Source organism: Patiria miniata, unplaced genomic scaffold (assembly GCF_015706575.1).
Source record: "Patiria miniata isolate m_02_andy unplaced genomic scaffold, ASM1570657v1 HiC_scaffold_3, whole genome shotgun sequence".
NCBI classification, from domain to species: Eukaryota; Metazoa; Echinodermata; class Asteroidea; order Valvatida; family Asterinidae; genus Patiria; species Patiria miniata.
Window position 1 is genome coordinate 26,466,247 of NW_024037069.1, and position 13,248 is coordinate 26,479,494.

The following is a 13,248-nucleotide window of genomic DNA, read 5'->3' on the forward strand; positions in this document are numbered from 1 at the left end:
TAATTTATTTCTTCAGAGAAATGCTGGCAAATCATTTTCTAATTAAAGTCAGACTTTTATACATTGCATTTCCCATAAACCTTTGGTATTTTGAGTTTCTTATAAAAATTAATTTTCATCGCCAGCGTATTGAAATGTTTTACTGATTGATCAACAAACGAGTTATGCATGCTTAACAAGTACATGTACACTGAAATGTTTCAAACTGTAATTAAAACAGTGTTAGAATATATTATGAAACATTTGATTTGCCATCAAATGTGTTAATTTAATTAACTGACACTAAGGCCGACGATACAATAACAATTCAAGTTATTTTCAAAGAAACATTATATCTACAGGCCTATGAGACCATCTGTTTCAACGGTACAGACATTTTGATAATTGAGTGGGTTGTCAACATTCACGATTAATAGGGCCTAGATACTTGGGTGCAATGCAAAGAGCCTATGAGTGGGGCCTGGTCATATGGGACGTTGTCATATGAAATTTTGACTCCTGTGAAATCTGGTCTCTTCGACCTTATATGGACTCTAACCCTCGCATGTGACCTGTCACTGCATTATGTTCACTAAAACATGTGCAATACAACCAACGGGTCTGTATTTCATCGAGTCGCTATTTCACACTACACCGGATTGGCCTCAACATCCGGTACCCTCGACCAGCGAAATTAATTAATTACACCCTCAGCTTTACAAACTCCCATGTGGATTGCAGGTGACCCTTTTTGATGAGTTCCTTGCGGTCAAATCATTTAATCAGTTAAGACTTCAGCAAGGAGAAGATGAATGATTGCTATCTATCAAAGTCGGCGAGTCGCTCTTGTGAAACGGAAGCGAATGTGATACACCTGAACGGAGAAGTAACAAAGTGAATATGGAAGTGTCATAGGTATTAGCTGAGTTTTTTTTCTAGAAAAAGGTGAATATTGTTAAGACAAAAGCACGATGATTTTTGAATGAACTGGATTGTTATCTGGTATCTCACCATTATACGTGACCGCGTGACAATGACAATTCTTGGGTTAAAATATCTCTAAAATGGGGGTCAAGTACCAAATACCACAGAATACTACATGTGCTGTGCACACTAATATGGAAAGAAATGCATACTACAGGTTACTACTTATACAGGGTAAGTCAAAAAAAGCGGAACCCAAACCCAAACAACTATATTTCATATTAAAACAAATATGTAGCACCAAAAATAATAATGACTGGAAAGCCAATTCCATAAGCTACTGTTAGATGCAAAATGTAATGAAATTTCATTAAATTTTACATCTAACAGTAGCTTATGAAATTGGCTTTCCAGTCATTATTATTTTTGGTGCTGCATATTTTGTTTTAATATGAAACATAATTTTGGGGGTTTGGGTTCCGCTTTTTTTCACCCTGTAGTATTTTGTAGCTTAAGGTGAGGTTATAGGGTTAACAAACCCTTCCAAAATCACATAATACAGTCAGCCGCTGACTAATGTTATGATATCAATCAAATGGGGCCAAAAAATGAAAAATGGAATGTTAAAGTTCCTAAATATATTCTCAAATTGAATTAGAATGCAGTAGAAAGCATCTTAGATTCAATAAAATGGTCCAAAAATTGAAAAATGGGATGTTAAAGTTCCTAAATATATTCTCAAATTGAATTAGAATGCAGTAGAAAGCATTTTAGATTCAATAAAATGGGGCATGAAAAATGGAATGTTAAAGTTCCTAAATATATTCTAAAATTGAAATAGAATGCAGTAGAAAGCATCTTAGATTCAAACTCTCCGAGGTGGGGGGCGACTCCTCCTCCCCTCCCCTCCGCCCCAATAGCAGGGCGTGCCTTCACGCAACGCCCCTCCCTCACTATGTATCCCCATGTTACTTTCATGAAAGCTTAATCCGCCCCTGTACATTGTTTAGGCTATAACATTATGTTGGACTGATGTTCTGTAATACTCAAAGACCTGCGAATACTCAAAAAAGGACTCGTTATCATATTTTTCTTAATATTACGTTCAATTTGTAGCAAATTCACAATTTCCATTCACAACTTTCTGTACCATATAGGAAAGGAAACGATTCACGAATAACGGACAATATTGGTACGCAAAAAGCTTCTTCCTATTCTATTTCAATCTAGACAAATTTCACGGTAATGATATTCACATTTCTGTGATACTCGACGAGCGTAGAAAATTGTAAACAAGGAGTACCCTGTGAAGTGTTTCTGTGCAGTTAAGACGTACTTCAACCTGACAAAAGGCATTAGCAACTTGGCGTTTTTTTTCTTCAATTATCTACTTGATGGAACAGCAAGGCTACTGCATACGTGCTCTGTCACATGATGGCCAAGCTAACATACAAGATGGAATCACAAAACGTGTCTTCATAATTGGACGAGGGGATCGAATGTCACCGTACTGCCTTGCTTCGAAGACAGAATGCTTTAGAAAAGAACAAAACACCATTGTGTTTCTTTCAAAATTTTCCCAAAATTGAATCGGGAATTGGTATGAATATCACATTGGGGAGGCAAAGCAAAATGCTGGAGAATAGTTTCATGTTTTTGCGATGCTATAACGTGCACACATAATGAAGTCCTTATTATGTTGAATTTGCATGGAAAACTCCAATACTATAGTGATCAGTTTTAGTCAATGAAATTTGGTGTTTCGACTTTTCTTACGTCATAAGGGAAAGAAACTCGTATTCGAAAATCAACAATGGCTGAAAACAATACCGTGTCAAGTTAATCTGCTAAAAGTTAATGCATGCAGGGATGGGTTGAGTAAAAATGCCTGTAAAGAATTGACCTTTACTTCGGAGATACAACGAATGAAAAGAGGCAGACCAGATTGCACAAAGCCATGCGTGCTTAATTAAATCACGCACGAACTGACCTCTTTGCATGCAATTTATATAAAGAGTTTTCTCCAGCCTAGCATTTTAAGTATTCTCCTTCGAAGCATTCCCTCTTTCTAAACATAAGAAATCCACTCGATCTTGAAATCGCCACAAGCATGTTTTTGTTCCGTTTTTTTTTTTTCGTTTTTTTATTTTACAGATGTTGACCAAATGGTTTAATTACAAATTTAGCATCGGCTTCAGGAACCAATTTAGGTTCAGCGTTTTTTTCTCTCCAACATTTTGTTGTCACAAATCTATATTTTAACTGTTATTTCTTAACAGTTGCATTATTTAAGCAGACACTTAATAAAACATATCTCTGGATTCGTATTGGTGAGAAAAAAAACCCATCGTTTTGAAATACACTCGGATGAACAATATTTGCTGTTCCTAAAGGAGCAGCTGATTTCATACTAGTTAGGTCTTTTTTTTATCTTTCTGCCAGTTTGCCTCAAATGTTAATTAAAACAAAAACAAAAACCTACCAAAACAACAAATCAAAATATTCATGACAAGTTTTGGTTGCTTGAGAGATGGACACGTGAAATCTTTGCCTTGAATTCACTTCATCTGATACATTTGAAATTGTCATAATTCATGGACAAAGAAGAGTGTACATTCATTACATTCTGTCGCCTAGCAAAAGAGTAATTTGTTTGTAGTCAGCTATAGGTCAGGCCGTTATTTAATTTGATCTTCAATTTCCAGAGCAATTTGATTATTTCCATCTTACTGGCTCCCATTCACCATGCTATACTGTCAGAAAGATGAATACTCTGTAATCGTGAGGAGCTGGTGTCTGTAAGGTACATACAGGGCTATTTTTCTTATGAAGCCGGCGTAAATTGAAAAAAATCTGATGATAGAATAACAATATACAACAAGTTTTGACAGATTAAAGTTTAATTTCAATAGAAGTTCAATAAATTAGAGAAAACAAAGGCTTTCAAACCTCTGTGAATTGAAAACATTCAAAATGAGTTTTTTTGATTAGGCATCAAATAGTTCAAGAAATGGACCTGATATAATTATAGATCTTAAGCAATCTTTCTGGAACCTGCTACATTCCACGTGATGCATTCCACGTGTTATTTTCGAGTTTCGCCTCGACATTTCTCAGTTGCTAATTTCCTAGCTTTAAAAAAGTTATTAATCGAATGACATGTTTAGTTATTTAGTATCAACTTCATGAAATTCGAATCGTTGGCTGCCGGCAGATCGACTCTCGCAAGGCGGGTTATTGGTGCACAACAAAATCAAATTCGGTCCAAATGCCGTACCTTTAATACGCTTGCTTCCTAGTCATCATTGATAAAGCAATGCCAATAGGGATTGGCATATGAATACACAAACGTTTTTAAAGATTCATCGCTACGTCCGCTTCATGTCATTTTGATTGTCGCATTGAAATGGACATTTTTAATGTGTTTTTTTTCTTCAGGTTAATGGACATTGATACTTGAATGAAGAGAGTTGTATTAGCGCCCTACATATTATACTGATACAACTCAATACATTGAATGGTGTTTAAAGGGCACCACTTATTTTTTTTTTTCAAAGAAAACATAAAGGCTTGTTTTTCTTTTCGCGATGCATAAAGATGGTGAAATGCAGTTTCGTAAGATGTACAGTGTATATCTTAGCTTTCCTAAATCTATTCGCTTCATAAGAATTATCCCGTTTCAACTAATGTGCATTTGATCTATTTTTTAATCACAACAGAAGTTCGGAAAATTGCCACTTCAAATGCTGAGGAGGCGTTATGCAAATGAGTGGCGCAAGGTGTAATAACAATTTTAATGTCTACTCAGTCAATTAATATTGAGGGAAATGCCGGTTGCACTTTATCCGATGAAAATAGAGTTTGACTGCAAGTACAGCGCGTAAAGGGGATTCGTGTGTTCCTCTCAATTCGTTTCATTTAGTAATTTTTGTATGAAACGTGAAAAAAATCGTTTTCTGTCATCTTAGAGTACTTTTTGTGTTTTATTATTTATTTGAGGGGGCCTAAGGTGTATCACTTTTGTCTTCTAACCCTTCTTTTAGACTTTGATGTAAAAATCAGCACATAACGTAACAATGGATTTGTAAATGCTTGATATGACGCTGCAGGAACTGTATCAACTGCGACATTTAGCACCTATTTAAGACCTTATGCGTAGCAACCATCTTAGAAAACCTTCCCGTTTGTACATTGTTATACTGAATTAAAATGATAGATGTCTTCTAAGATGGCGGCTACGCACAATGTCTATTGTTGGGAATGTAAATAATGATATTTCCACTCAAGGTATTATCAGAAAACAATCAGTGTATTCATCGGACAAATTGGTGTATGGATTTAAATAATGTACATCTTTTGTCAATCGGTGATGAGTACACAAAGCTATATGAGATGCAGACGAATGCCCAGCCTATGCAAGGTCCGCGGTTGAGACGAGTGCACTTGTTATCAGGAGGTCTTGGGCTCGAGTCCAACGACTATCATTATAAAAGGCCTACAGGGGTTCATGCGAGGAATTCGTGAAAATCCAATTCAACGATTTAAGGTGAAAATCATAATAAACAGGACATCATAAAATCTCTTTGGTATTATTGGCCCATAATGGTGGGTCCGGCAAATCATAAATTGAGGAAACTAAGAACAAGTATTGGCCTTTAAAGTCAGCATTATAAACTTTCTTATGCTTGGGTGACTCGTGACCTTAGACAAATATGAGTTTATCGTCAATAATTGTTGAATTCAGCCTTTCAAATCTTGCTTTTTACACCTTATGTTTTGATAAAAAGCGGTTAATTAAAAAACTATGTAGGTGAAGACTTCAGTGGAATATTTAACATAACGTGTTGGTACAAGACGTGTTGTTTCATTACATAACAAGACTTGTGTTTTTTCTAACATAAACACGTTCATAAGGGTGATTTGTGTACCATCACTTAACAACTGATCTTTAGACACGATTAATTCAACAACAATTCCTTCAAATATGTATTAAAACTTCGGTTATTTGTAGTGCACAAATAAATACAATCAATATTTTTTAAACAATTAACAAGTATTCTAATTAATGTGCTTTACTGTGTAATTGTAATCTTTGGTTTGGTACCACGACGTCTTTCCTGTTTTTTCTTACCGCACACCCGGCAAGGTAATGTACATGCAATTCTTCTGTGAGCCTGCGTTATCTTCTGTATGTGATACAAGTCTAATCTACAGTTAAGAAGATGTTGCGTTAATCCTACTTTTGTCTCACCACAAAGTCGCGCTTTGAGCCCGTTTTATCCCAACATTTTGGATTATAGAGTTCTCCTTCAGGACTCACCAGTGGCAATCGCGTAGGACTCAATGCACACAACGATTAACAGGCTGTGAATTAAAGGTCCTGAGTTTCGATGTCTGGTGGTTTAGTGATGGTAGACTGTGTTGGAATGGCGGGTGAGTTCTTGTTATGTTTGGGATCGGCAGGTATCGGTCTCCCTGGCCTAGCGGGCACTGCTTCCAAGCTCCAACCGTGCATCCTAGGCCAATCCCAGGTCGTGCCTGGTGCCACCTGGACGTGTCTCTTGTTGTCTGTCCGGCTGGCTACCAACATGAGCAGGCAGCACATGGCCGACTCCAGAGCACGGAGTGCCGACTGGACAATCCACCAGGCCCAGGGGCTGATGCTGGCCAGAGCCGCATTGGGCGGCGCTTTCAGCCCGTACTCGCTGACTGCCGAGAATACCTGCATCATGATAGTGAGTAGACCGACCGAGCCGCAGGCCAGGAGCAAACTGGAAAACCTCCGCAGTGCTTCGCTCTCGATAGGGCTGCCACTAGTTCGTAAGCTGTTGCGGATCTTTCGAGCGACGAAGAAGTAACCCAGCATCATGATCAGACCCCAGATGCCAAAGATGATGAGGGAGAGGACATTAAAGGTAGTGGCTGCTGGCGTGATGAGGAAATGATGAAGGACGTCCTTCAGTACCAGAACCGTGGTGTACAAGGCGGTACTGGCAACCAAGGTCCAGGTACGGTGGATGATGCAAGGCAAGTTGGGGTACAGTTTAGTGGTTTCCATTAACACCACGAGTAGAAGACTGAATGCGACGGCGAGGCAGGGGAAAGCCAGAGACCACAGGAGCTCGATTATAAGAAGGAGGACCCTGCAACGAGAGCCGTAAGGATCCAGGCAGAGTACTACGGTACGTAGCAGGCTAAATATCAGCGTGGATATGTGCATGTTCATCTTGAAGTGGAAGCCACTCATGAGCCGCCCGGCCCGGAAGGTGTAGAGCTTGTGCAGCCGGGCCACAGACACAACACCTGTCAGGGCGTACACCACTGCGAACCCATAGACGTGGATTTCCATCCCAGCTCCCAGGGCATCCTTAGTCTTCTGCCAGCTCAGCTGGCACTCCTGCCAGGGCGTCTGGCTTGTAGTTCCCACCTGCATCCCAGTCAAGACGGTGGTTGGGGTCGAATATTCCATCTGCGGGACGGTGAATCCTTCGCTCGCGTTCCCGCTCATCCTGCCTCCAGCCCGCTCTGGCAATCCAACGTGCGTGGTCACTGATAAACACGAGCTAGCATCTTGCTAGCTCGATAGCTTTGTAGTGTATGTATGGAGAGGCTCGTTGGCATTCTAAGCGGCTTGATCCTTGCCTTCTAGGCAAAGTGACTATTCCTGGTGTGAGTAGACACCGGCAGTTCAAGATGTAAATGTAATGCACGTGTAGCACCACCTGACGACACACGCAATGCCTATCCCTCTCTCAGTGGTACTACTAACGTGCTAAGTCACTCATCGCGTATTATGCTCCTCGCGTCGGTCCCAGCATGCCTACGAGCAACACTGCATTATTAAAAAAAAAACCAGCAGAGAGTCTATATCCGTCATCGCAGGTGGCTCAGTCCGTGAAATCACACGGCATAATTGACATGTCTTTGCCGGCGAGAAAACACTCTGCTTGCTGCGTCTTCGCCCGTCCTCTCACTGAGTATTCGTGTTCGAGTCTCCCGTTCGCGAACATCCTGTATTAAAGAAGTGCCAATCATGTCCTTCGGTCGCTTGCAGTCACTATAGAAACGCAATTTGCGTATATGTCAGTGCACAGCAGTGATAATTCCACGCTGCACTCAAGCAAACAACCACAGAAATACATCGAGGGAGTAAGGGACAAACCGGCTTTTAGTTACATGTGTTTTTTGTACGGTTCACCTGATTAACATCCAATTCCCATGCCGTTTTTAGTAGTATGATTTTGTCCTGCAGTAGGGTTCTTTTACCTAGCAATCAGCTCTCGTCGTGCCGTCTGAAATGCCGGTGATGGGGAGATGTAGATGTAGGTGCAACTACGTCAAGGGTGGCCTTCAGAACCCTTACATGACGGTCTGCTGGACGATTTCTCCCCGTGCGATCTCGTGATGCGTTGCGACTCCGGTGAGACCCCGGTTACGTATGGGATTTTGTTTAATTTGCGCCATCGATTTTCCGGACTTCGAGAATAATTCTATACCTCAAACGGTAACTTGATACAGGAGAACAAAAATCTATTTTGATTTGAGAACAATGTTGTTACACATTCGAATCCGATACCGGCACTGATTATTACAGCTGGGCAAGTTAAATTATTTGCCGGTTCAATTTTGGACTCGCGCTTTCGAGCACAATTTTGGACACAACAACCCAACAATTCAAATAAAAAAACCAAAGATTGAACCTTAACCTAAAGGAAAAAATAATTTATTTTGTGTTCGGAAGAATCTTGATGCACAGAATTACGCCTGCTAATAAAAAAAACAAGCACTTGACTGAGGTCTCGGAATTCCTTGTCTGGAGAAATTAATGAAAAACCGGGAGCAAACTATCGGAAATATTTAGAAGCCAAAAAAAAGGGGGGGGGGAGGGGACAGAAAAAGTAAAATGTTATGCGCTGCAAGGTAATTAAAAACGAGCAGAGATTTGAAGAAATCCTCTCCTTCATTTCGAAGGGATTTTGGCTATCATCTGTCCCGGGAAATAAATGAATGGTAAACAAGGAACACTCATCTTGATCATGCTGAAATGAACTATGAAGACTATCATTTTGATCTGAGAGCTCTGCTATGACACTAATGAAGATTGTTCCGAACAGAGGCACGTAGAGAGGAGCATGAACGCCCGCTTGAGGCCCCCTTGTGCAGCCCCGACCAGAATTAAGAGGGGAAAAAACAAATTTATTTCTTGTCTCCTTTCAAAACCCTTGAGGTCGCTACGCGGGGTAATGACTAATTAATCACGTGACCGTGACCCATTAAAAAAAATTACAACAGCATATCGCAAACCTGACTGTACCCCTCGCCCTATGTACGCTCTATAATTGCCCCTAGGCATGTCCTAACGCGCAAACCGTCGATGTATCCAGTAACCCTTAACCCTAAAAGGGCCGGGTTTTTTTTTAACCATCTCTCAGCCGGGGGGGGGGGGGCGGATACAGCCCCCCCTTAAGATCTCGGCCATCGAGTGACAACAATTTTTGAAACTCGGTACATGCATAGATCAACTAATCATGAACATACCCAAGGAATTTAATGACTATACGTCAAAGGGTTTTGGAATTATGGCTAATTAATTATTCATATGTACGAATGATAATTCTGCTCTGTGTAGGCCTACACGACGTATGGGGAAATTCAGTTTTGACGGAAATTTAGCGCCGGAAAATTTTTCGCTACGCGGCAACCCGTGGTCCAATTTTCATGTTTTTGGTATCAAAAGATGCGCAAGACTCCGGGCTAAAAAGTCACAACAGCTCGGGTCGCGAACATTTTTTAAGGCTCCTTTTAGGCCCTTTAAGGGTTAAGCCATAACGGAGCGGGGGGGGGGGGCTGTGACCCGTGTCCTTCGGGAAGCCCGCTATGAACTGGGATAAATTGCAAAAGGAAATTTGTATCGTTTGAAATTATGTCCAAACTCATTATGTCCCCCTCCCCCTCCAAAAAATAATGACCCGAAGTGTCCCCGTGCACAATTAACTATAACATATTGCCTACGATAGCCACGGAATTGATGGAGTAAAAAGTGTGTGAAACTTATATGACCTGAGCGGTAATGATCCCATTCCACAACGGAATAACTTCAACCTGTCCGCTGAGTATCAGTGGATTAATGAAAGCTATAAGAATGCACTTATAAAGGACATCACAATGAACGATCATCACAATCACAGGTCATCACAATCAACACCTTTCTCCTGCTTTTTTCTATTTAAAGTTTAAGTGAATTTCAACGGTTCCTAAAAAGGAGAGGTGCTTAAAATGCAATGTGATTATTTAATGAAGTAATTAATTAGTTCATGAATTGTACTTTTAACTCTGTAAACAATATTTGTTCCGAGTAAAGGCTCGATGTTGGGAATGTTGCCTCATGAGCTGTAGCTCCATGTGCCAGGGGAGAGACAAAGCATTGTATATAAACGTCAAGACTTTCTCCCCATCAGTTCTTCCAATTTCAAATTTTGAAACATTGAGTTCCCCCGGTTCTTTTCAGAATCTCACAAATTCACAAAAGAGATTTGTCAAATGGTGCTGCCATAATCCTTTATGTTAGTGCTATCTTCACCTAGTCTGAGTAGTACCCGTTGTCTAACGGTGCTCTCCGTATCCAACGTCTGATATATCTTAACATGCAAATTTTATGCGACCCCGCGCGCCAGCCAATCGGATTTGATTAATTTCAGTGTGACATCATTTAGGTCAGAAATGTGGACTTAGCTGTTGATTGGTCAATAAGCCTGGCATTTATTTTTGGTAATACAACAACGAATTACAGAGGACCCGTACATACAAGGCGCCCGCTGAATGGTTAGAATCTCGAGGTCAAGACGCAGTCTTGTTTCGCATAATTAATCGCTAGATATCATAGACGCTTGTATACGAGCGAATAATAACAGTGATCTTCACATTGTGAACCTTCAAATCTTAAAGTTTAAATTTCTTCACAGAGATTTTTATCCATTCCACCATGAAAGGCTTCGCATCAAAGGGCAATTCGCATCAAAGGGTAATTAACGTCCGAGGTTTCTTGAAACACCGTGACTAGGCTGCTTTATTGGCATGGTTTGTTTGCAATGACTATAGTCTGGTTCCCTGACCGGATGATCACCTTGACGTCTTTAATCAATTGTAGGTCAGGTAGATGTCACATGAAAACTTGAAGCAACACAGTCGCAGTCATTATTCGGAACTCGGAGAAATTCTTCCCGGGTCGACCACACATGAAATTGGCGGCTACCTACCTCCGGAACCAGACTAATAGCAGACTTAAAATAAGACTGACTGATACTTTCGTCTCTGCTCGGCTTAGACTGTGTCTGTGACGGGCGGAAAAATCCATCAGCAAATTTCCCAAACGAGTAGGCCTATTAGTGACGACAGTCTAGAGTTGCTTCAAGACGCAGATAGTGGTTGTTTCAGTGATTGCTGTACTGTGAGCTCAGGGATCTGTGAAGTGGGTTCTAAACGAATGGAAACCACTCTAATTGGCGGAAGTCGAGACTCTCATTTTTAACGGTTCGGTGAGAGATTACTACCAAGTTATTAGTGCGCTACTGACAACATGTTTGAAGTTAAGTCTCATATTGCAACCGCGGTTTATATACGAAGAACGGACAAAGATGTTAAACTTAACTTCATCTCTCTAGCTTCGTGAAATACGAAATCTTATTTAGAGAATGTTGATTACTTGTAACTACTCCCTATAGGAATATTGTGCAAAATCGTATTAAATTGGAGGATTCAGGACTGTTAGGGATCGCTTGTTACCCTTCAAATCTTATCTAGTACAATGTATGGATTGGTTTTGTAAGTCTCTTCGGAAAGTTAGTCAGAATTAATTTCCGTGCAGACATTTCCTTGCTTTTTCCTTTGCATTTTCTCAACAAAGCCACTTTAAAGGGCGTATAGAGCCATGTACAGACATTTTTTAAAAGGTATTTGGAGCCGAAAACCTTCGTTATTGTAAACTGAGTACAAAAGGCGTTCGAGCATCGGTTAATTTTTGTCAAGGTAACTTTAGGTCTTAGGAGTTCAGAGTTACGCCGCTGTCCTCAAGCGTGCATAAGTAATCATGTTCTAAGTTGATATAAGCTTATTGTTTTCGCGGTTGTTGCCGTCCTATGTGCAAGCGAAGTAACTGCAGGTTTGGCCGATGAAAACAAGATAATTCCTGAGCTCCCGTACTAATGGCACGCTAAGGCCAGGCAAGCTTCAGCATCTTTGAAATCTCTGATCGCATTAAATCCGCTTGAAAGGTTTCGGCTGCGTTTGAAAATGTCAAGAAGATTGAATCCGCATATTGCATTAAAGACAAAGATAACTAAATGGCAAAAAAACTAATGCTGTGCGGTGGCCTTTAATCGTACGAATTCTCTGGAAGTATCCTGCAAATGTACAATTTGCAAGCTAAAAGATCGAGAGCGGGGGATTGCATAAACATACATGCCTTTTTAAATACTCGCCGGATGGCTAAATAAGCCCTAGATTATATGGAACTTCAATCTTAGCTCTGTCATTGTATTTCTGAAGTACTTTCAAACATGACGTGTAGTACTTTATAGTTTCTCTGGCCATGCTTTCTCGAGGTTCACACCAAAAATTAAATTGCCATATTCACTTGTAAATAAGTTATCCAGAAAAAAATCCGTCCATGCTTAGTTCTGGAATATTTACTTTACAAATTTCGAATTATTTACGACCCTACAATAATGCAGGGGTATTTTTGCCGTTTAAATAAATTTTAGATTTGGTACGAGAATAAAAAGTCGAATATGTTGAAGATCGCGGGACTATGAGCATGCACCTTGAATGTGGGTTGCTCTTTGCACTGACAAAACTCGTTTGTAGATATGCCAAAAGCAAACACGAATCGCACAATTCTAACTAGGTTCAAATCTTCTCCTGTTTCCTAGAACAATACTTCTGAAACATTTAAATGGAGACAGTGACTAGCTTCCCAAATTTCAATCGTGCGCAAACTGTAACCAATCCCAGCAAAATTAATTTCCTGCCTTTCACTCCCCCCCCCCCCCCCCCCCCCCTGTGAAAGGACGTCTGACCTTTTCTCAATGCAGATATACAACCTGCTAATCCATATTCTGTCTGGGACGATGACATTTCCTGGGAGAGCTTTTCTCTTAAAAACGATGTCCCCTCAAATAAGGAACGAGTCTGGAATCCGATCGGGAGACATGATGGAGTGGCTTCGCGTTCCCCCGCCAAATGCCGCAGTCATTGAACCCAGACAGAAAGCCGATGAGAGGGGATATTTGCTCTTCTCTCTTAACCGATGGATTTATCTCTGAGATCAGGAGTTTCTATTTCTGAAAC

The 13,248-nt window shown here is 40.4% G+C and overlaps 1 protein-coding gene across 1 annotated transcript; it reads right to left on the reverse strand.

The window, feature by feature from the left end:
• Positions 1 to 4,514: 4,514 nt before the first annotated feature.
• LOC119736887 (proline-rich transmembrane protein 4-like) lies at positions 4,515 to 8,427 on the reverse strand. The gene has a single exon (XM_038210903.1). It carries the CDS (start codon positions 7,409 to 7,411, stop codon positions 6,275 to 6,277), a length of 1,137 nt encoding a protein of 378 aa, XP_038066831.1. The 5' UTR covers positions 7,412 to 8,427; the 3' UTR covers positions 4,515 to 6,274.
• Between the last annotated feature and the right edge of the window lie 4,821 nt (positions 8,428 to 13,248).

Bases quoted from the DNA above. Each gene is read 5' to 3' on its own strand.
- LOC119736887 (XM_038210903.1), bottom strand. From the start codon at position 7,411: ATGAGCGGGAACGCGAGCGAAGGATTCACCGTCCCGCAGATGGAATAT.